Source organism: Anolis carolinensis, chromosome 5 (assembly GCF_035594765.1).
Source record: "Anolis carolinensis isolate JA03-04 chromosome 5, rAnoCar3.1.pri, whole genome shotgun sequence".
NCBI lineage: Eukaryota > Metazoa > Chordata > Lepidosauria > Squamata > Dactyloidae > Anolis > Anolis carolinensis.
The window spans coordinates 206,975,511-207,000,226 of record NC_085845.1 but is presented as its reverse complement, the minus strand read 5'-3'; the positions used below and the strand labels follow the sequence as shown (position 1 = coordinate 207,000,226).

The 24,716-nt window shown below is 41.0% G+C and overlaps 2 protein-coding genes across 3 annotated transcripts in view; one reads left to right on the top strand and one right to left on the bottom strand.

Moving 5' to 3' along the window:
* Nucleotides 1-23,547, top strand: part of LOC107983725 (zinc finger protein 135) — a 28,960-nt gene extending 5,413 nt beyond the window's left edge. The window contains exons 1-2 of one of the 2 annotated variants that reach the window (XM_062983493.1): nt 12,961-13,046; nt 17,948-23,547. In XM_062983493.1, coding sequence (XP_062839563.1) covers nt 18,141-19,418 — 1,278 coding nt within the window. In that variant the 5' untranslated portion in view covers nt 12,961-13,046; nt 17,948-18,140 and the 3' untranslated portion in view covers nt 19,419-23,547. Of the gene's footprint in view, nt 1-12,960; nt 13,047-17,947 lie in introns of those variants that run through there. The other variant, XM_016998495.2, reaches the window with a different exon arrangement.
* LOC103281511 (zinc finger protein 418) overlaps nt 12,173-24,716 on the bottom strand; it is a 39,574-nt gene continuing 27,030 nt past the window's right edge. Inside the window, exon 3 of the mRNA XM_008123223.3 lies at nt 12,173-13,183. The gene's annotated coding sequence lies outside the window, so the exon portion shown is untranslated. The remainder of the gene's footprint in view (nt 13,184-24,716) is intronic.

Below are 24,716 nucleotides of genomic sequence, written 5' to 3'. Positions count from 1 at the left end.
ACTGAACAGCCTTGCAGCTTCAAAGCCAGACTTTGGAAACCACGAGGCTACTCCATCTCATTCAACCTGGCCTAGCAAGCATACCCTATGTAGAGAACGGCCAGGCTTTCAAGCAGCGAGGCTATTCACTGCAATTCCAATTGGCCACAGCAACGCGTGGCAGGGCACAGCTAGTCTATATATATAAAAGGATTTTAAAAATTCGGCCTAGGACAAAACAACAAAACTACACATCCCAGAAACACTAAACTTGGCAACACAACCCCTCATCCATGCCTCTACGTTCATACAGCAAAAAGAAAAGAAAAACAAAGTCCTAATTAGAGGGAAAGGATTAATTGTTTTTTATCCAATTGCTGCCAGTTAGAACTCTGCCCACTTGGTCTTCTAGCAACCTACTCAGCCCAGGGGACAGGCACAGTTATGCCTCAGGCCTCTTCCCCACTGCCTATAAAATACAGATTATCTGGTTTTCACTGGATTATATGGCAGTGTAGACTCAAGGCCCTTCCACACAGCTATATTACAGATTTATAATCTTATATTATCTGCTTTGAACTGGATTATCTTGAGTCCACACTGCCAAATAATTCACTTCAGTGTGCATTTTATACAGCTGTGTAGAAGGGGCCTCATATAATCCAGTTCTAAGCAGATAATATAAGATTATAAATATACAGTAGAGTCTCACTTATCCAACATAAACAGGCCGGCAGAACGTTGGATAAGTTGGATAATAAGAAGGGATTCAGGAAAAGCCGATTAAACATCAAATTGAAGGGGTCACTGAACCAGAGTGACTCCATGTTGGATGCCTGTCTGTTTGAAATCATTAATTAGTCTCTCCTTCAGAAATGATCTTAAAATTTGCAGTTTGCTGTCTTGTTACAAAATAGCATGTGTCCTGTATGTTTAGCAAGAATCAGTTGTGGTTAAGCTTGTGGTGAAGCCGATTCTGAGAAATGTATGCAATACATGTACTTTTGCTCCACCTGTGACGGTTTGTGGTGAGCTACATCCTGGAGTTGTTTACAAGTCAGGATGTGCAGCCCACCGCAGGCCGTGCTGGTGGTTTTTCCAAGGAACTAAAATGTGATAAACAAGTAGGGTATATATATGACCCCGGGCAGATTTGCTGGGGGCAGACAATCTTTGTTCGCTTCACTGCAGCGTGAGGCTATTGTCTGTCTGTAGCTACAATAAAGGTGTTTGTCCTCAACCCTTTGGACTCCGAGTGGTTCTCATAGCAGCTTGGCAAGAGCCCGGTATTTTCAAGTGATTGGGGGACTCCCAAATCACCCCTTTCATTTCTGGTGCATTGGCCGGGAATAGGGAATTTTGGGATTTGTAGTTTTGCCAGGGTTCTCTTGAAGCCCATCGGAGCTGCTCTTGGGAGCAAGGTGTGTTCGCTTCCCCTTCCGGGGTGCTGCGTACGGTCCACGCCGAGACGTGCGCACGGCCTCTAAATAGAGGTAAAGACCGGTGGTTCCCTTCGCATCACCCGAGGCAAGGGAAGGCGTGCTCTCCTCCAAAACAGAAGTTGTGAGACAACCATCGCTCGTGGAAAGGCGGCCGCCGCGGGACGGAACGAAAATTAGGCAAGTATACCTCTTAAAACGCTTGTTGTTAAGCCTTGCGGGGAAGAAAGTTTTAAATTGTAGAAGCAGTTCCGGGTCCCGTAGGAATCCCTTGGGAAACGAGAGAAACCCAAAGGGAAAAGAGCTCTAGAAGAGACCTGCAAGGGTGATCCAACCAGGTCTGGAGGCAGGCCCTAGTAGCGGGACGTGCAAGGGTGATCCGACCACGGTCCGGGGACAGACTCCATTAGGAAATTAGGAAATTAGTCCTTCGCAGTGCTGAGGGCAGTGGGGGGGACGGAGAAAATATTAGGTGGGTAAGAATTAAAAGAATAAGCTCCAGCTGGTACGGTTGTGTGTTATTTTGTATGTTATTTTGTTTGTTATTTCATTTTATCCCCCATTGTCACCTCCACTGGGTTTGGGTGTGGTTGGAGCCGCCACTATGTCCCTGCCTTTGCAGGAGCCCAGGTTGGACTCCAGTTTTGGACCAAACCCACCCCCGAGGGAGGACCTTGGAGTGGTAGAAACAAAAGGAGATGATGAATTTGTCTTTCCAGGAATGATAAAAATAGGGAATAATTGTTCTTGTCCCCTATGGTCAAAGACGGGCAGTGGTGTCTTTTACTACAAGGGTTATCAAGAAAAAGGAACAGGAGGTTTTAAGAACAGAAAGGGAGCTGAGGCATTGTGCCCTATAAGAATGGAAATGCATGATTGTATGAAAATGTGGACAGCTTTTATTTGTGTGTGAGAGAATAGCATAAAGTATAATGTTTTAAGTGCATTGTCTACATGACACTATAGCTTATTGGAAGCTTTGCTGACAGATAATAGAAAGGAATAAAGGCATGCAAGTTGCGTGCGTTGCGTGAGATAGAGTGGCCCTCATTCCCCTTCACTCCCCAGTGGCTTTCCGAAGGTTCACTTGATCCTGTTCTGACTTTAAGAGTTTATAGATTTGTATGAGGTTGTGCGAAAGAATCCAAAATGGTTGAAAGAATGTAAGTGTATGGTTGGAAATGATGTGGTGACTGGTAGGAATAGAGGTGTTGTTTCAGGTGGTTCCCAAAGGGAAATTGGCATCCCAATGGAAAGGAGAGGGGGAAGGCAAGACCTCCCCTATCCAGACTCAGGGTGCGTTGTTGTGAGTTTTGTGGGCCCAGTGTGGTTTTGTGTCATTATAATCATGATGTGTCGTTGTGTGTTTTGGCAGATAATATAACATTATCAATATACAGTAGAGTCTCACTTATCCAACATAAACAGGCTGGCAGAACGTTGGATAAGTGAATATGTTGGATAATAAGAAGGGATTCAGGAAGAGCCGATTAAACATCAAATTAGGTCATCATTATACAAATTAAGCACCAAAACATCATGTTATACAACAAATTTGACAGAAAAAGTAGTTCCATGCGCAGTAATGCTATGTAGTAATTACTGTATTTACAAATTTACCACTAAAATATCACAATGAATTTAAAACTCTGACTACAAAAGCATTGACTACTAAAAGGCAGACTGTGTTGGATAATCCAGAACATTGGATAAGTGAGATTCTACTGTAATATGAAATAATTACTGTGATAGAATAATACAGAACAATATAATCTCTAAAACCAGGACAGTAAATAAAGAGCAACACTCTGAAAGCAGGGAAATTGGGAATTCCACAAAGAAAACAATCAGGGCCAGCTAACATCTCCCAAGAAAGGATTCTTCCAGAAAGGAAGCTGAAAAGGGAGTGAAGCAGTGTCTATTACCAAAGTCGTCATTATTATTATTATTATTATTATTATTATTATTATTATTATTATTATTATTATTATTTTGCTGTGAACCGTGAAAATGAATACAATCTGGCTACAAGTATTCAAAAACACTAAAATCAGAATATAGAAAAATTACTGTGGTATAATAAAACAGAACAATGCAATCTCTAAAATCAGAACACTAAATAAAGAACAACTCTCTGAAAACAGTGGAATTGCACACAGGAAACAATCAGGGCCAGCTAACACCTCCCAACAAAGTATTCCCATCACCAAAGTCTGGCAAATCCTCTCTTTTCTGAGGGCCACAGACAGTAGAAGCACATAAAATATTGCAAACAACACCACTCTGAAAACAAGGGAATTCCAGACAGGAAACAATCCGGGCCAGCTAACACCTCCCAACAAAAAATTCGCTCAGGGGGGAAACAGCCAGGCTTTAAAGCTGCAAGGCCATTACATGCTAATCATTTCCCCTAATGGCAACATTCATACTTGCCTCCAACAGACAAAAATATCAGAAATATTGTATATTCACAACCTTTAGGAAATAATATCCCCTGATGGCGCAGCGAGTTAAAGCGCTGAGCTGCTGAACTTCTGGACCGAAAGGCTGCAGGTTTGAATTGGGGGAGCGGAGAGAGCCCCTACTGTTAGCCCCAGCTTCTGCCAACCCAGAAGTTCGAAAACATGCAAATGAGAGTAGATGAATAGGTACTGCTCCGGCGGGAAGGTAACGGCGCTCTATGCAGTCAAGCCGGCCACATGACCTTGGAGGAGTCTACGGACAACGTTAGTACTTGGCTTAGAAATGGAGATGAGAACCAACCCCCAGAGACAGACACGACTGGACTTAATTTCAGGGGAAAACCTTTACCCTTTACCTTAACTACCACAATTCCTCAATACTTTATTTCCCATACCATCAATACTTCGCCACAGCAACGCGTGGCCGGGCACAACTAGTTGACTACTAAAAGGCAGACTGCGTTGGATAATCCAGAACACTGGATAAGCGAATGTTGGATAAGTGAGATTCTACTGTAATATGAAATAATTACTGTGGTAATCCAGTCCAACCCAATTCTTCCATGGAGGACACAATCCAAGCACGCCCAACAGATGGCCACCCAGCCTCTCAATAATAATACAGTAGAGTTTCACTTATCCAACATTCTGGATTATCCAACGCATTTTTATTGTCAATGTTTTCAATATATCATGATATTTTGGTGCTAAATTCGTAAATACAGTAATTACTACATAGCATTAATGTGTAATGAACTACTTTTTCTGTCAAATTTGTTGTATAACATGATGTTTTGGTGCTTAATTTGTAAAATCATAACCTATTTTGATGTTTAATAGGCTTTTTCTTAATCTCTCCTTATTATCCAACATATTCACTTATCCAACATTCTGCCGGCCCGTTTATGTTCAATAAGTGAGACTCTACTCTAATACTAATAAGAAGAAGAAGAACATCATACAATCATAAGGTTAGGAGACACCCCTAAGGATCATCCAGTTCAACTTCCTTCCACCATGCAGGACGACACAAACCAAGCCATCCAAGATCTGCACAGTAATAATACAAATCGAATCATAGAATCAGACAGTTAGGAGAGACCCCTAAAGGCCATCCAGTCCAACCCAACTCTGCCATTGGACAATACAATCCAAGCACTCCCAATAGATGGCCGGCCAGCCTCTGAATAATAAGAATAAGAATTAGAATATCATACAATCCTAAGGTTAGCAGATATTCCCTAAGGATTATCCAGTTCAACTTCCTTATATCATGCAGGAGGACACAATTCAACCACTCCTGACAGATGGCTTTCCAATATCTGCACAATAATAATACACATCGAATCATAGCATCAGACAGTTAGGAGACACCCCTAAAGGCCATCCAGGCCAACCTAATTCTGCCATGCAGGACACAATCCAAGCACTCCCAACAGATGGCCACCCAGCCTCTCAATACTAATACTAATACTATCAATAATAATAACAACAACAACATCATACAATCCTAAGGTTTGGAATGACCCCTAAGGATCATCCAGCTCAACTTCCTTCTACCATGCAGGAGGACACAATCCAAGCACTCCTGAAAGATGGCCATCCAGCCTCTACATAATAATGATGATGAAGAAGATGATGATAGTAATAATAATAATAATAATAATAATAATAATAATAATAATAATAAAGTCAAGTCAAAATAGTTTATTGTACAGGCCCAAGGCCATGACAAAAAGCAACGCATGCACACAATAGTTCCCTCGGAGCAATAGACTCCAATGATACTGAGCAGAAGCCATAATCGTGCTCCCGCAAGGAGTTAAAACAATGCCATTTAACAGTAATTTTAAAAATTGCGAAAGAGTTCACATATAGATGCATATTGTGAGTCCACTTAATCCTTTGAATCTCCTCGGCAGTTGATGGCAATTTTATCTAATTCTCTCTTTCTGATCTTTTTTGCAGATAGAGCAAACAGGGCTACTTTGTGAGTTACATAGTTGTTTGTGTCACTCAGCAGAAAATGCACAGTTTCTGCTAAGCAATTCCCTTTACCATGAGTCAGCAGGGGTTCCAGGTGTCTTTCTCTTGGGGCACTATACAATGGACAAACTAACATGTAATGCACAATGTCTTCTACCTGACTTTGGCCACAGATACATAGTCTATTTTCCCATGGCACATTATGATAGCGACCATCCAACACTGCGGTAGGCATTACTTGGAATCGCAGCTCAGTAAAGGCAATTCTTAAGGATGACGGCTTGAGCTTAATCAGATAATAATAATAAAAGCATAGATTCCAAGAGTTTGGAGAGACCCCTAAGGGCCATCGAGCCCAACCCTTTCTACTATGCAGCAGGACACAATCCAAGCATTCACAACACATGGACAACGTATAAATACTATACAATACTACACAGGGACATAGACCCCCTCTACCCTCACCACTTTCACAGTACACAAACAACCAAATGCATACTAAACATAAAGACAACCATACAACAGACATTCAATACCACCACTACCTCAACAAGTTCTCACCACCAGACAACACCACAGCAACGCGTGGCCGGGCACAGCTATTGTATCTATATATAAAAGGATAAAGTTGCGGGCGCAGTGACTAATAACAACAAAACTAAACATCCCAGAAATACGAAACTTGGCGACACAATGCAAAAGCCTTGCCTACCGGTTACAACAACACAACCACACCACAAAACCACAATCCAGACTCACAACACTCACAACAACACATCATGACTATAACAACACAACTAAACGCCCTAAAAATACAAAACTTGGCAACACAACGCAAAAGCCTTGCCTCCCGGTTGTAACAGCACAATCACACCACAAAACCACACTGGACCCACAAAATTCACAACAACGCATCGTGACTATAACAATACAACTAAACACCCCAGAAATACGAAACTTCGCGACACAACGCAAAAGCCTTCCCTCCCGGTTGTAACAACACAACCACACCACAAAACCACAATCCGGACCCATAAAACTCACAACAATGCATCGTGACTATAACAACACAACTAAACACCCCAGAAATACAAAACTTGGCACACAAATAAATGCCCCAGAAATACAAAACTTGACAACACAACGCAAAAGCCTTGCCTCCCAGTTGTAAGAACACAACCACACCACAAAACCACAATCCGGACCCAGAAAACTCACAACAACGCATTGTGACTATAACAACACAACTAAACTGGATGGCCATCTGTCTGAGAAGTTTGGGTGGGTTCTTCCTCCATGACAAAAAGAAAGAAAGGGGTTGGACTGGATGCAAACTACAAATTCCAGCACCTCATGGCATGGAGTCCATGCATTTCAATTAGAGGCCTCTTCCTTCTCCCTTTCCCCGCCATCCAACCCATTGACCCAGTTCCATGGCTCCGCAGGCAGAAAAGGCTGGGACGGATAGAACGACGGAAGGAGAGAGGGAAGGGAAGCGAAGGAACGCCAAGTACAAGAGCCCTCCCTCTCTGCCCGGAAGGCCAAGAGCAAAAGGGAGAGAAAGACCATTGATCCGGTTATATTTACCCTCCTTTCTGACCAGTGTGTTCTTATCAGCGAGCTCAGGATCGGAGGAGAGAAAGGGAACAGCATAGGAATAAAGGAAACAAGGAGAGCGCCCACTCTATCTATCCATCCACTCATCTATCCATCCACTCACCCACTAATAATAAACACCTACACAGGCAAGAATCAGCCATGCACTGAGTCTACAAGGCCATTCAGTGCTCATCCACCTTCCCAATCCCTGCATTCACACTTGGCCTCCAAAAAAACAATTACAATAATAACAATGACAACAACAACAATAAGAATCTACACCATCACAGGCAAGAAGCAGCCAGGCACTGAGGCTGAGAGGCCAGTCAGTGCTACACTGAGCCTCCAAAAAACAATACAGTACCATCTAACTTATCCAGCCTTCATGACCACTACAACAACAACAATAATAAACACCTACACAGGCAAAACAAAAAAAAAACGATTGTACCACAATAAGATGTAAACCGCACTCAGCAGAATCAGACATCACGATCAACAACAAACAAAACACAACAAGGATCTCAAGCAATTATCAATCAACACAAAAATTGAAGAAGGTAACAGACTTCAAATACTACTACTAATGTGAGTATAAAGAAGGGTGGAGGTCACAGCATAAATACAACTTAATGTAGACTGACCAACACCACCAGACTAAGCCACAGCAAAGCGTGGCCGGGCACAGCTAGTCTATATATATAAAAGAGTGATGGCATCACGGCGATTCACAAAACAACAAAAGTACAGGCCCCCCAACCTCAAAATTTGACAACACAACCCATCATCCACACCTCAAGGTTGATACAACAAAAAGAAAAGAAAAATAAAGTCCTAATTAGAGGGAGAGCAATAATTTTTTTTATCCAATTGCTGCCAGTTTAGAGGGCTAATCTCTGCCCACTTGGTTGCCTAGCAACCAAGGGACAGCCAGGTTTCAGTTAGGGGACAGGCAGATTTAGGCCTCACTTAGACTTCTTCCACAGATTATCTAAAATTCACTCAGGGAGGAAACAGCCAGGCTTTAAAGCTGCAAGGCCATTACATCCTAATCTTTTTTCCTAATTGCAGCATTCATACTTGCCTCTAACAAACAAAAAAAACCAATCAGAAATATTGTACATTCACAACCTTTAGGAAATAATATCCCCTGATGGCGCAGCGTGTTAAAGCGCTGAGCTGCTGAACTTCTGGACCGAAAGGCCACAGGTTTGAATTGGGGGAGCGGAGAGAGCCCCCACTGTTAGCCCCAGCTTCTGCCAACCCAGAAGTTCAAAAACATGCAAATGTGAGTGCATCAATAGGTACTGCTCCGGCGGGAAGGTAACGCCGCTCCATGCAGTCATCCCACATGACTTTGGAGGAGTCTATGGACAACGCTGGCTCTTCGGCTTAGAAATGGTGATGAGCACCAACCTCCAGAGTAAGACACGACTGGACTTAATGTCTGGGGAAAACCTTTACCCTTGACCTTAACTACCACCAATTCCTCAATACTTTATTTCCCATACCACCAGACTTCGCCACAGCAACGCGTGGCCAGGCACAGCTAGTATATATATATAAATGTAATGTGGCGCTTTATTATGGAGTAAACAGCAAAACCACTGAACCCAATCACACCAAATTTGGCCACTAAAGACATAGTCATCCAGTGTATGTTGTTCAATAAAAAACTTGAAAAATAAAGTCCAAATTAGAGGACAAGGAAGAGCCATTGTCATGCCACCAGAAGGCTCTCACCTGCAGCCCTGTCCCTGTAAGATTCTAAGGGGGTGGAGCTTAGCCTCAGCTTTTGCCAGCTTCGATTGGTCAGTTAGTGTAGCAATGGAAGGAAGCATAGGAAGGTAGAAGGAGCACAGAAATTCACGTCATGTCGGAGCTGTATTAATTGAAGTCATGTCAGAACTGTATTAATTCAAGTCACATCAGAATTGTATTCCAGTTAGATTAAAAAGTCATATAAAACAGTGATACATAAAGTCATGTCAACATTGTATTAAAGTCAGTGCAAAGATATGTAGAATCCACTCATGACTGAACTTTATACTGTGTGGCAATAACCATCCAGAACTAAATAGACTTCAAATATTTCCTTTCCTCACAGAGACTTTATAGCGGGAACCAAGAGGAAAAGAAGTTCAATTTGTCTAATAATAAAACATTTTGATTTGCCAAATACAGTCTCCGATCTTTCCTTGGTGCTATAGTGCCTTCCAGTTCATTTAGTTAAGCATGGAGGCAGAACAGCCATTCTCCCCCTTGCTACCAGTCAGAAGGGTATGCCCACCCCTTTAGGCCCTGCCCCCACACTGCCTATAAAATACAGATTTTCTGATTTGAACTGGATTATATGGCAGTATAGACGCAAGGCCCTTCCACACAGCTATATAACCCCAAATGCCAAGGCACATAATCTACAATATCAGCTTTGAACTGGATTATCTTGAGTCCACACTGCCATATAATCCAGTTCAGTGTAGTTGTGTAGAAGGGGCCTCATATAATCCAGTTCTAAGCAGATAATATAAGATTATAAATATAATATATAAAACTACTGTGGTATAATAAAACAACATTAAAAAACTCTAAAACCAGGACAGTAAATAAAGAACAACACTCAGAAGACGGGAATTCCAGACAGGAAACAATTCCAGACAGGAAACAGCTAACACCTCCCAACAAAGGATTCCCCCAGGCAGGAAGCAGCCAGGCTTTGAAGCTGAAAGGCCATTAAATCCCAATCATTCTGGCTAATTGCACCATCCATACTTGCCTCCAACAGACAAGATTTCTTTCTCCCACCCTGGACATTATTCCACAGGGATATAAACCCCACTTGCAAACTTTAGGAAACAACAACAATATTTATTTTTATACCCTGCCTCCATCTCCCCGAAGGGACTTGGGGCGGCTTACATGGGGCCAAGCCCGGGTAAAACAGCAAACATATACATACATATATAACATATACTAACTACCACCAATTCCTAAATACTTTATTTCCCATACCACCACACTTTGCTACAGCAATGCTTTAGTCATGTTCCTGCAAAACACTGTATACACACACAAAACATCCCCCTGTGTATATGTGTGTGTGTGTGTGTATCTATTTCCTTGCTTCAACTCACTTCAACTCACTTCCTGTCTTCGGCTCCCTTCATTTGCAAAGAGCTACCAAGGTTGTGTTTTATTCTAACTCTCAGAAGAAATATATATAAAGGGAAAGAGAATATAGTTATTGTGTGTATGTATATATGTGAGTTTGTGTGTATGTGTATCCTTCCTTCACTCACACCAGCTCACTTCCCCCCATTGGCAAATAGCTACTTGCATTCTGCTTTGTTTCTGCATAATCACCCTCATATACATATATATATATACAGTATTTGCTTTTGGTTTTTATGAATGCTCCCATTAGAAAATGCATTAGGATGTGGGTGGACTACAATTCCCAAAAATCTTGGGTCAACCCTCCCAAAACTCCCCCGGTATTCACAATGGCCATGTGACAAGTTTGGTCCAGATTGGTCATCTGGGTTCAGTGTTCTCTGAATACGGGTGAACTATAACTCTCTGATGCCAAGGTCAGTCACCCCAAGTTGGCAGCATTGGGTCTGTGTGCCACGTTTGGTCCAGACCCATCATTGGTGGGGTTCAGAGGGCTCACAGAATACAGGTGAGCTATAACTCCCAGAGTTAAACGTCAATCACCCCCAAAGTCCACCAGTGTTCCCAGTTGGCCATGTTGAATTTGTGTGCCAAGTTTGGTCCAGATCTGTCATCAGATGGGCTCGATGTTCTTTGAATACAGGTGAACTATAACTCTTGAATGTCAAGGTCAATCCCCCCCAAACCCCACCGGAATGCAAAGTTGGCCATGTTGGGTATGTGTGGCATTGGTGGGGTTCAGAGTGCTCTTGGATTACGGGTGAACTATACATCTCAGTCCGTACAACTCCTATAAATCATGGTGAATTCTCCCCAAATCTCTCCAGTATGTTCATTTTTCTGTGTTCCATAGGAAAGGGTAGGAAAGGGTTAAGGGAGACGCAGTGGGCGGGGTCATGCAAATGGAAACTATAGCTTGTTTGTGGAGGCCGGAGGGAGGCTGTCTGTGTGAGCGGACACCTGTGCCACATACACACCTACAGATTTTCACTTTTATTATGTGTATAGATAGGTGTGTGTATATATATATATATATACAGTAAAGTCTCATTTATCCAACATAAACAGGCCGGCAGAAGGTTGGATAAGCGAATATGTTGGATAATAAGGAGGGATTAAGGAAAAACCTATTAAACATCAAATTAGGTTATGATTTTACAAATTAAGCACCAAAACATCATGTTATACAACAAATTTGACAGAAAAAGTAGTTCAATACGCAGTAATGCTATGTAGTAATTACTGTATTTACAGATTTAGCACCAAAATATCACAATATATTGAAAACATTGACTACAAAAATGCGTTGGATAATCCAGAACATTGGATAAGCAAGTGTTGGATAAGTCAGACTCTATTGTATATATATATTGTGAGGGCAGTTGGGAAAATATAATATTAATTTTCTAATTAAGATGAAAATTAGAGTTATAAAGATTCTAATTTATCTTGGTTCAGAAGTTGCTTAGAAGCTGTTTCTCCTTGTACATTTCCACAGAACATATCTATTGATTTCTCCCCTTGGCACAGTAGCATGTTTAAACTGCTTGTTTATTCTGCCTCTATTTACAAAGTACGTAGGTCAAACTGGCAGGGCATGGTGAACTTGATGAATCAATATATCGATCGGGATGTGTCAATACAACTCGGAACATCTAGTTGATACAGTAATAGAGCACCATCTTACGGAAACTACGTGTCAATAGCAGGCACTTTAGAAGAACTTATTTTGAATTATATTTTTTAGTCTTACTTAGGAAAATATATTACATTACATTTAACATTAGAAAAACAATCAAGAGCAGACACTAAGGAAGATCAGCTTAATATTCGTTGATTGATTATAGCTTTAGTAAGAATACATATATATTCAAAGAATTTATAAAGGATAGAAAAAAGAAGACAATAAACAAATGAGATTAATAGTTCTTATATAAGATGAAATCTATATTTTAAAAAAGTTTGTTTTAAGATGAAATCTGCTTTTAAAATCAGTAATATAATAATCATTTAAAAGAGTTTAAAAATCAAATGGTAAGAAATAGAACATTTGATCTTTGGAATCACCTGATGTCTGAATTACATAAAGTATAGTCAGGAGATGTTGAAACATCAGCAAATGTTGCATCCCCCTGACCTGGAAGATGACCTAACGGTACACGTGAACACTTGTTTTTCACCTGTTTAATAATTATATCAGGAAAATTTCCAAATGTTGTATCTTCTGCGCATGTGTAAAAAAACTGATTTTGTCAGCACAAATTGTACTATATATACTGGTGTGATTGAACATGGCTTTTGTGACAGTCCTTTGATCACTGATCAACCTCTTTTGCAAAAACGTAAAGACCTGGAAATCGATCTGCTGTCTCCGTCTCTTCCTTGCCTGCTGCACTCAAATGGACGGGTAACGTATGCTGCAACAATATATATATACACACATGGACAGAGAGAGAGAATATATGCATACGTAACGTTTTCGGTCGTCCCTTTGGTCTCTTGCTGGGCACTTCTGAGACACATCTGATATACAAGGATAGTCACCTGTTAAAAAGAGAAAGGTTGGGCCATTTATTCACAGCATGTAACAGTAAAAAGACCAATGGAGACCAATTCTATATAAAGACCAATTCTATATAAAAAAAAGATCTGGCACCAGAGAAAATATTGTGTGATGAGGATGGTAGAATACTAATAATTAAAGTATATATACAAAAAAAACCCTGTACTATTAGTTGGAGTGTACGCATCAAACTACAAACAAAACTTTTTTTAAAAAAATGACACATATATTAGCAGAATATGGTGAAAAGGAAATCTTGGATGGGGGATTTCAATGGAGTCATGGTGCCCAAAGAGGATAGAGATAGTAAAGTATTTTATGATATCTGGAGAGTCCACAATCCAACAAGGAAAGAGTATTCATACTATTCACATAGACATGGCACATCCTCAAGGACCTGATATTTGGCACTAAGGAACTAGTGGGTAAAACAGAGAAGATCGAATTATTACCTAGAGTATTAGCCGACCATAATCCGTTATTAATGAAATTAAGAATGGGATACAAAAGAAACAGAGCCTGGAGAAGGAATGATTATATTTTGAAAATCAAGTCACCTAGGGAAAAAATAGAATGGGAATTAATAATTACTTTAAGAACAATGCTAAAGAAGAAATGAAGGAGGGAATGGTCTGGGATGCTGGTAAAGCAGTAATTTGAGGGTTATTGATACAACAAAACTCGATCTGGTACAAAGGAAAAAATAAGGCCCAACTGGAGTTGTTATCAAAAATCAGGACAAAGGAATTAGAAATAGAAAAAGAAAAAGGTACAAAGACGAGATTACAAGGTGAATTGTCAATTGTTATGTTTTGTTTTTGTTTTTAATTCTTACAGCGTTTTATAGTGTTTTCAGTGTTTTATTGTACAATGTTTTATGCTGATTTTATATTGGAAACCGCCCTGAGTCCCTTTCGGGAGAGAGGGCGGTATACAAATAAAATTTTACTTACTTACTTACTTACTGAACTAAAAAAAATTGCACCAACAATACGAACAGCTAATTGCTAGTGAAATAGAAAGGAAAGTTATGTATAATAGATACAACTTTTTTGAAAATGCAAACAAACCAGGGAAATTATTAGCTTGGCAAATAAAAGATGCAAAGAAAAAAACCATTGATAATGAGGATAAAAAATAAAGGGGAAATTGTCACCAATTCACAACAGATACAAAAACTATTTGAAGAATACTATGCCAACTTATACAAAAGAACTCAGGGGGAGATTAAGACAATCTCCCAGTATGTGAAGGAGACAAACTTAAAACAAATTTCAGAAGCAATGAAAGCCAACTTAGACAAATAATAATAATAATAATAATAATAATAATAATAATAATAATAATAATAATAATTTTATTTTTGTACACCGCCACCATCTCCCCAGAGGGACTCGGGGCAGCTTACAGATATAAAACCAGCATACAGTTATATCAAATACAAAAACAAACAAATCACACCAGAGGAAGTAATCAGGACAATAAATATGGCTAAAGTAAATAAGTCCCCTGGGGCATATGGACTTTCGACCCTATACTATAAAACGTTTAAGGAAGAGCTAGTACCACAGTTGGTGTCAGTGATGAATTTGGTCTTGAAAAAGGGGGAACTTCCAGAATCTTGGAAGGAATCCATAATTGTTTTAGTCCCTAAACAGGATAAAGATTTAGACTTAATTAAAAATTATAGACCAATATCATTGCTGAACTGCGATTACAAAATATTTGCCACTATATTGGCAAATAGAATTAAGCAAGCTCTAGTACAGATAATTCATAAAGACCAGGTGGGGTTTCTCCCAGGAAGACAAGTAAACCAAAACATCAGACTGATATTGAACACCCTGGAAGTAGCAGAAAAAGACCCAAATAGAGATTTGGCATTGTTCTTTATTGATGCAGAAAAAGCCTTTGACCATGTCACATGGGATTATTTGGAAAAAGTGCTAGAAAAATTTGAGTTGGCCACCAATTCAAAAGGGCAGCAGGGGCTATATACACTAATCAAAGAGCTAGGTTAAAAATCAATGGTCAACTGTCAGATTACATTGACATACAAAAAGGGACTAGACAAGACTGCCCGTTGTCCCCACTATTATTTATTATGGGTCTGGAAATCTTAAATGTCAGAATAAGAGAAGAGAAGGAAATTACTGGTTTAAAGATCAGTGGCCGAGAACTAAAAATTAGGGTTTATGCAGACGATATAGTCTGTATCCCAACTAACCCACTACAAAGTATTAAAAAAGTATTGGACATTATTCAAAGGCACACTACCTACATGGCCAACATTAAATACTGGTAGGGTCGGAGACGGGCTGTTTTTGAATAGTGGGAGTTGTAGTTCACCAACACTCAAGAGAGCACTCTGTACCAAACTGGTGATGGAACTAGCAAACCTGCCACACATACCCAACATACCAAACTTTGAATTCTGGTGGGGTTTGGGGTGGGGGACTGACCCAACATGATGGTAATTGCAGTTCTCCCTGCATCCAGAGAATCCTGTGACCCCCACCGATGATGGCTCTGAGCCAAACTTGGGACACAGATCCAACATGGCCAATTGTGAATAATGGTGGGATTTGGGGAGGATTGGCTCACGAATTTAGGAGTTGTAGTTCACCCACATCCATGTGCATTTTCTAATGGGAGCATTAATATATAACAAAAGGAAAGACTGCGTTTTTCTAATAAATAGCATTACCTAAGTTCCTTCAGCTGCTGCTCCTCCTCCTCCTCCTCCTCCTGATGCTGCTTGGCCACTCTCAGTCCCACATCACTCAGATGCTTTCCCCATGCCTTGACGGCACTCGCTGATGTGAGCCTTCCTCCAGCCTCGCATGCTCTCCCTCTCCCACACATGTGCACCATTCTGCCACGCACCGAGCATGCCGGCTCTCCCGTCCACGCTTGGAGTCTCAGAAACAGACCTCCCCTTGGCTGAGAGGCCAGCTGAGAGGCTGGGCAATCACAGCAGGAAGGCCTTTGGTGGGAGGATTGGCCGTCTGATGGTCTTTGGCAACCCCTCTGGCACCCCCCTCGCGACCCCCCCCCCCAGGAGTCCCGACCCACAGGTTGAGAAACGGTCTAATGGCTTCTGCCTTTCTAAAATGGGAGTCAGAGCCCTGAACAAGCCCAGACCTGATGAGATGGCCTGCAGTCCTCCCACTGCAAAGAGTTAAGTTAAAATTGTAAACCAATATACACATACACAATACAGCAAGCAGTTATATTTATTTATTTATTTATTTATTTATTTATTTTTCAAACTTATATGCCGCCACTCCCCTAGGGCTCGGGGCGGCTTACAAGAACCGGCTAAAATCAACAATTTAAAAACATCTTAAAAACATCTTTAAAAAACATCTTTAAAACATCCTAAAAGCACCTTTTAAAACATCAATAAGAGAACTCAAAAGCCTGTCGAAACAGGTGTGTCTTACATGCCCTGTGGTAGGCCAACAAGTCCCACAAGGCACGAACTTCAGGTGGCAAGGAGTTCCAGAGAGATGGTGCCACTGCTGAAAAGGCTCTGTGTCTAGTTGCTGTTAGATGCAAGGTCTTAAAACTGGGGACTTCCAACAGGTCTTGGTCCTCAGAACAGAGGGATATGCATAACAAACAATTAGTGGAGGCTTGAGAAGGTTGCTATTTCCAACAATATAGGATAGAGCAATATCTCTATATCAGATAGGTAGGTAGATAGATAGATAGATAGATAGATAGATAGATAGATAGATAGATAAATGATAGTGTTCCCCATGCTCAGAAAGACATTTGTGAAGCATTTTCTAGGAGAGGATTGGATAGAGTAGATCCATCCTTCCCCCAGCTGGGATTTAATGGCTTAGATTCCTGCAGCCACATTCCTACAAGCTGCACACAGCCGGTGTTTCCCTCCATCGCCTTCCCTTGCTGAAAACCCTTTCTCCGTAACAGAGGACAGGCGATAAGAGAAGGGAGTGGACCGGGGTGGAGGCGGCTGGGCAGGAAGGGGGCTTTCCCAGCTGGGCTGTGCCTGTATCGGCATGTCATCTTGTGGCTCAACCAGAGGAGTGAACAGCCCAGCGGGGCCTTGGTGCAGAAGAGACCAGTCCTGTGAACAGCTCAGCATGCTTCAGTGGGGTTTTGAATCTGCCAGGCAGGAAGGCAACTTCTTTGGGAATTTGGGATTCCTTTGGTAAATGCAGGAAATTTGGAGGAAGCAGGGGTCTAATCTGGGATAAACAGGAAGTGAACCTGGGATCCCTTGTGGTCTGAAAGGTGACCCAGAAATTTATGAAATAATCAATAAAGGAATCATTGTGTCGCTTAATATTTCACTTACGATGGAAATTCATGGAAACCCGTTATTCAGAGTCAGTGACACGCTGTCTATGCTCTGTCTAACTGTCTGCCTTATGTTTCTTTAGCCATGTTTAGGGTCACGGCAGCAAAGTCAATGTGGTTCCTTAGTATTGGACGAAGGTCCCTTTTGATCTTCCTTCCATCCATCCTTCCTTCCACAATTCATTCTTTTCATCCTCCCTTCCTTCTTTCCTCCTGAATCCATCTCTTATTGTTTAGGACTCGGTGATCACCTTTGCTGGTGTGTGTGTATATGTCCTTGAGACCCTTCATACCCCCCATTTTTTGGTATTTCCATTTTCAACATGAGCCATGAAGGGAAAAGAGGATAATCTTAGAAATGAAGAAGGTTTGCAGCTTCATGTTTAATCTTTTGCTTCTTCTTTCTTGACCAGGGCAATGAAGACCCTATGAAGTCATCTCTGGCATGATAAGAAAATACCAGTATCTAGTGCATATATGGGAATTTGGAAACCCTAAAGGAAGAAGAAATCCTTCCTAGGTGCCGACCTTGTGGTACTCACTTTTGATCAGAAAGAAAAAGGGAAGATTCAAGTGTCCATATTAATCATATACATAGCTGTCGACATGGAAGAGAAACCCTATATATGTGTTGAGTGTGGAAAGCGTTTCGCCCATAGTTCATCTCTAGATATACATCAAAGGACTCACACTGGGGAGAAACCCTATAAATGCCTGGAGTGTGGACAGAGCTTTGCTTGTAATGGAAATCTACATTCACATCAGAGGATTCACACTGGAGAGAAACCCTATAAATGCCAGGAGTGTGGACAGAGCTTCACTGAAAATGGAAGTCTTCATAAACATAAAAGGATCCACACTGGGGACAAACCCTATAAATGCCTGGAATGTGGAAGGAGCTTCAGTACGAGTGGAATTCTCCGTTTACATAAAAGGACTCACTCTGGAGAGAAGGCCTATAAATGCCTGGAGTGTGGACAGAGCTTCGCTCGGAGTGGAACTCTACGTTTGCATCAAAGAACACACACTGGGGAGAAACCCTATAAATGTCTGGAGTGTGGACAGAGCTTCGCTCGGAAAGCACATCTACAGTCACATCAAAGGATCCACACTGGGGAGAAACCCTATAAATGCCAGGAATGTGGACAGAGCTTCACTGAAAGTGGAAGTCTACATAAACATCAAAGGACTCACACTGGGGAGAAACCTTATAAATGCCTGGAGTGTGGACACAACTTCACTCAGAGTTCAGGTCTACGTTCACATCAAAGGATTCACACTGGGGAGAAACCCTATAAATGCCTGGAGTGTGGACAGAGCTTTTCTGATAGTTCACTTCTACGTTCACATCAATGGACTCACACTGGGGAGAAACCCTATAAATGCCTGGAGTGTGAACAGAGCTTCGCTCATAGTTCAGCTCTACATAAACATCAAAGGATTCACACTGGGGAGAAACCCTATAAATGCCTGGAGTGTGGACAGAGCTTCGCTCAAAGTGGAAACCTAAGTTCACATCAAAGGACTCACACTGGGGAGAAACCTTATAAATGCCTGGAGTGTGGACACAGCTTCACTCAGAGTTCAAGTCTACGTTCACATCAATGGACTCACACTGGGGAGAAACCCTATAAATGCCTGGAGTGTGAACAGAGCTTCGCTCGAAGTGGAACTCTACGTTTGCATCAAAGAACACACACTGGGGAGAAACCCTATAAATGCCTGGAGTGTAGACAGAGCTTTTCTGATAGTTCACTTCTACGTTTGCATCAAAGAACACACACTGGAGAGAAACCCTATAAATGCCTGGAGTGTGGACACAGCTTCATTCAGAGTTCAGATCTACGTTCACATCAAAGGATTCACACTGGGGAGAAAGCCTAGAATTGCCTGTATTGTGGACAGATTTACTCAGAGTGGAAGTCTATGTTCGTATCAAAGGATTCACACTGGGAAGAAACACTATAAATGTCTGAAGTGTGGAAAGAATTTCACTTACAATGCAAGCCTACGTTCACATCACAGAACTCATGCCTGGAAGGAAATTGTTAAGGTTACATTTACAATTACAACAGAGTTGTCACTGAATGCTAGATGATAATATAGAAAGAAAAATTGAAAGATTATTAAAATATATGGTAATTGCAACTAGAATCCTATATCTTCAGAGATGGAAGGAAGAAGTTATCCCAACTCAAGTGAATTGACTGATGAAGATCTGCAAACTAGCAGAGGTGGAAAAACTGACGCTGCTGATTAAGGAGAAAAAGTGATTACTTTCAACAATCATTGGAACTTTAAAATTGCATTTTCATGACAACAATAGGATGTATGTCAAAGTGTATGACTGATGAATCAAAATTGTGGTACCAAAGGCAGAAATGTGCTTATATAGGATTGTCTAAATGGAGTAGAATAATAAGATATAAACACCTCGGATTTTATTCGTTAAATTTTGGTAAACGAAGGTGAGTTCCGAGGCATGCAGGAAAGGTAGGGAGGAATTTAGAATTTGAATCGCTTACCCATTTTTTCGGAAATATTCTTTAATGTTCAGATGTGTCCCAAGGTCAGTTTAAATTCTACTATAACCATGAAGCAACTTTGGTGAAACTGTGCTAAAATCTCATTCCTTTGGCCCCGACTTTGCCAGGGCTGCCATAAGGGAGGCGCTGGGGCAGCCGTGGCTAATTACAGCCATCTTGACTTCATTTTTGGGAAGGCCGAGCCCCCCGTGGTAGAAATCGCAAAAGGCTCTGCTGTAAACTACATTTCCCAGTATGCCTCGGGATGAGAATGCACAAATCAGGAGGAAGGAGAAAATTATCCCTCCCCCTAAACAGTTTGATTTTCTGAAAACTTTTAAAAAATTATTTAAATCAGTAGATGTATTCATATTTCTGAAAGTTGGGGGGAATGATCCCCTGTTAATCTTGTGTCATTACATAGAAAATGCAAGATCGCTCTTGTAGTTTTATTTTAAAATGTTGTTTTAAAAAACTTTAAAAATTCACCAAAAATCTATGGATAAGTCAATTGTCATAAAATTTGGTGGGCTGACAATACATTGCATTACATGGTTTGGGAAGCACGGGGAGCCAAATACATTGAACTACATTTCCCAAAATGCCTTGGGATGAGAATGCGCATCATCCGAAAATACATCACACAGTCCTGGACACTTGGGAAGTGTTCGACTTGTGATTTTGTGATATGAAATCCAGCATGTCTATCTTGTTTGCTGTGTCATAATAAAATAATAATAATAATAATAATAATAATAATAATAATAATAATAATAATAATAATACATCACACAGTCCTAAACACTTGGGAAGTGTTTGACTTGTGATTTTTTGATATGAAATCCAGCATATACATCTCATTTGCTGTGTCATACTCTGTCTTTGTGTCAATAATAATAATAATAATAATAATAATAATAATAATAATAATAATAATTTTATTTTTATATCCCCGCCTCCATCTCCCCGAAGGGACCTGGGGCGGATTACATATGGCTCAAGGTGCCTAAAACAACGCATAAAATAAACAATACAATACAAAATAAAACCGTTAGTATATAAAACAACAATTGGAACTCCTATCATTGCCCAATAACTTATAACAACATCTGTTGTAAAAACAGGGCCAACTGTAAACAAGAAGAAGGGACAGGGATGGTGCAAGGTGCAGCTGAGGAGCAAGGGCAGGGGGTGAAAGTGCGGTGCGGAGTCATAATTGCGGACCATTGGGCGAGATTCTCCAAGGCTTGTCTAAACGTCCAAAGGTGACGCGGTATAAATTGAGTAAATAATAAATAAATACATTGTTTTAGCATTATGCATTATAAAAATTTCTGCATCTTTTTGTGGTATTATTGCTTTTGACGTTTAAAATATAGAAAGGTTAAAATTGCTGAGATGGAAGTGGCAGATAGATCTTTTTTGGACCAGAATAGGGTTTGATGCCTAATCTAGTGTGTCTTTAAGGTTGGCTGCATTGCTCTGCAGTGCCTATCCTTTGGTGGTTGTTATTACTCTTTTGTTTTGCAACATATATACGCTGCTTTAATCATAATCAATTGTTTTTCACCAACTTTTCTGTTATCTTTAATTAACCCTCTTTTGGATTTGTCTTTTTTCATTTCTGCTCATCTTGACCCAGCATTGAAATACAATTGGCCCTTCACATTTTGTGATTTTAGTTTTCACAGCTATGATAATTCATAAATTTATAATCCATAATAAATTGCAATTGTTTTGGGGCTTTGCAGTTTTATGCAACATAGATGTACGCTGCAAAAGAGGAAAATGTAAAGAAAACACATTTCAAGGTTTCATAAATCATAAATGGGTAAAATAAAACTCCTGTACTTTGTGTGTGCGAAATATGGTCGACAGGATTAAGACGATTTGGGGAGGTCTTGGGGATCTTCACAGTTTCCCACTTTCCTGGCAGTCCTGAGAACCTAAAGGACACAAATGTGGAGGGAGGGTTGGCTATGGCAGTGAAATACAGCAACACCCCAAATCCACAAAAGAGCTTCATTGGGCCTGCTAAAAAGGGACCAAAACACACCCTGCAACAGTTCAGAGCTCTTATTAGACAAAGATAATAGAAGTCATACAACAAAAGGTCCACATTTTGTCAAGATGTTGGTTTGTTAATGTCAGATAAGTTATTATTTTTGGCCACGTGGGCTTTGGGAGAGGGATGTTAGCGAGTGTGTATAGCGGAACCAGCAGCGTCCAGTTAATACCATGTGCAAAAGACTCAGACCAGGCAGAGGAATTGAAAGAACAAAGGAACTTTACTTGTTGAGTTGAAGTTAAGTAAACAGTTCAGCAATCGTACAATGTCTTTGTAGTTGCATAGGATCAATAACTAATCAATCAGCATTCAATATATCCAGCATAGCATATTTAAACTGCTACTTGACCGTAGCTAGAGAGCCTGTATTTTCTGTGCTCTCCCTGCAAGCTCAGATTCCCAGCTGACAAAACCCAGCCATCTGCCAGCAAACCGATACATTGTTTGAGGCGTGGCTTGCCTCTGCATAAGCTCAGCTCCCTTTTTGCAGAGATCTTTTGCAAGCAACTTTGCAAGGATTTCTTTACACACACACACACATAGCAATTTGGCGCAATAAAGGAGTCAGTAGATCCAGGCAATAAAAAGGGAACGTGAGAGCCATGCTGCTCTTGCCCTGGGTGAAGTACTTGATAATAGCTTGTTGTCAATCACTAAACAGCAGAGCCTTCTGAGAGTTAATCCTAGATTTGTTAATAAATTAAGCATGGCCTGTGTCATGGACCACATCTTCATTGTGTTGTGGTTTAGTCTGATGAAGAAGAGGGATTTGGGTTTTCACAGGTTGAACCTGAAAATGTTAGACAGTCTGAGCAACAGGAAAGGCCGCAGGCAGAAAGCCAAGATGAGTTAGCAGGCCGAGATGAGATAACAGAGGCTGCAGATCAGCGTGACCCGTCTCAGCTCTCAGAATGGGAGGAGGGCAGGGAGAGTCAACAACAGCCAAGTGGTTCCAAAAGTGATAATGAGGAAGGCCAATTAGACAGGCAAGCAAGGCTGCTTCTGAGAACCAGACTCCCTAGACGTTCGCTAAGGATTGCAGCCAAAAGGCTGGGAATCCAAGGTCAAAGGAATGCCTTCATGTCTTGTGAGAATGTGTAAATAAGGGGAAATGTGGGGACATATTTCAGATCAAGCAACTTTGCTTTCAGAGCAAGATCTGCTTTGTTTCTGTTTTCAAGCCTCAAGTCTTTGTTCAAGTTTTGCCTGTGTGTTTTGGGGAAAGTATTCTTACATTCATGTTCCTGTTTGTATCATGTACTTTGGATCCTAGTTTGAAGATCATGTTCCTGTTTTAAGCCTTGCATTTAAGGATTTATTTGCTGTTTTGAGACATTGGATTCTATTTGGATTTTTGCATTTCCTTATTGCTTTTGCCTTATTTTTTGCTACCTTTTTATCAATAAACTGTTTATATCAAGTCTGTCTCAGTGGTGTTTGTTGAGAGCAAGGCGGACACTTGCTGAGGTGCAACCCATTGTGATATAGGGATTGTAAGTGAGGGGCCACCTGGCTGCTCAAGGCCGGGGAAAGCGGAAGATAGCAGTATATTGTTACGCAGATTAGGCTGACATTTGTTTTTGAGAATGTCAACACTTATCAACTTCAAAGGCAATCAGGTATAATGAGGGCCTGAGAAATTAGGATGTAGATCCAGATTTTCTTGACGCGTTGTAAGACTTTGAATAAAGTTTCGGTATTCCAAAGTCCATCTGTGAGCAGTCTTTATTGGAGAAGTCCGCAGGACTGACATTAACTGAATCTCCAGTAAAAACTCATCCCATATACGACGGTGAGAGTAAAGGAGCGAAGACTGGAACGACATTGGGGAGGAAACCATACAGAAGCCCTGGCAGCCCCTGGCGCTCGATCTGTCAGCTTTGTGAGGAGACCCAGAGGAGTTGCTGAGAGTGGGAGAGGACAGAGGTCTGCTGAGTGCAACCCAAGGCCCGACAGGCCAGGAAGTTCCAGTCCGCCAGAAAACTAACCGAGGACACCAGGATCGGCCCCTCCGGATGAAACTCCTCAGTGAGTGACGGTGTTGGAATCGCAGATGGAGGCAATCAAGGCCATCCTGCACATCCTCCTTACAGGTGGCCAATAGATTCATAAAATAGATTCACAAAAATATTTCCAGAAATAAGAATATTCATTAAAATATTCTAATAGATAATAAAATAGTCACAGAAATATATACAGACAAATATTCATAAAAATATACGCAGAAACTTTTAAAGAAATCCTAGAATCCTAGAGCGGGAAGAGACCTTGTGGGCCATCCAGTCCAACCCAAAGGACCCACACAGGGGAGAAGCCATATCAATGCCTGGAGTGTGGAAAGAGCTTTTGTCGGAGTGACAAACAGTATATTCATCAGAGGACCCACACAAGGGAGAAGCCATATAAATGCATGGAATGTGGAAAGAGCTTCAGTCGGAGTGACAAACTGTATATTCATTGGAGGACCCACACAGGGGAGAAGCCATATCAATGCATGGAATGTGGAAAGAGCTTCAGTCAGAGTGGAGAGCTGTGTTCCCATCAAAGGACCCACATGAGGGAGAAGCCATATCAATGCATAGAATGTGG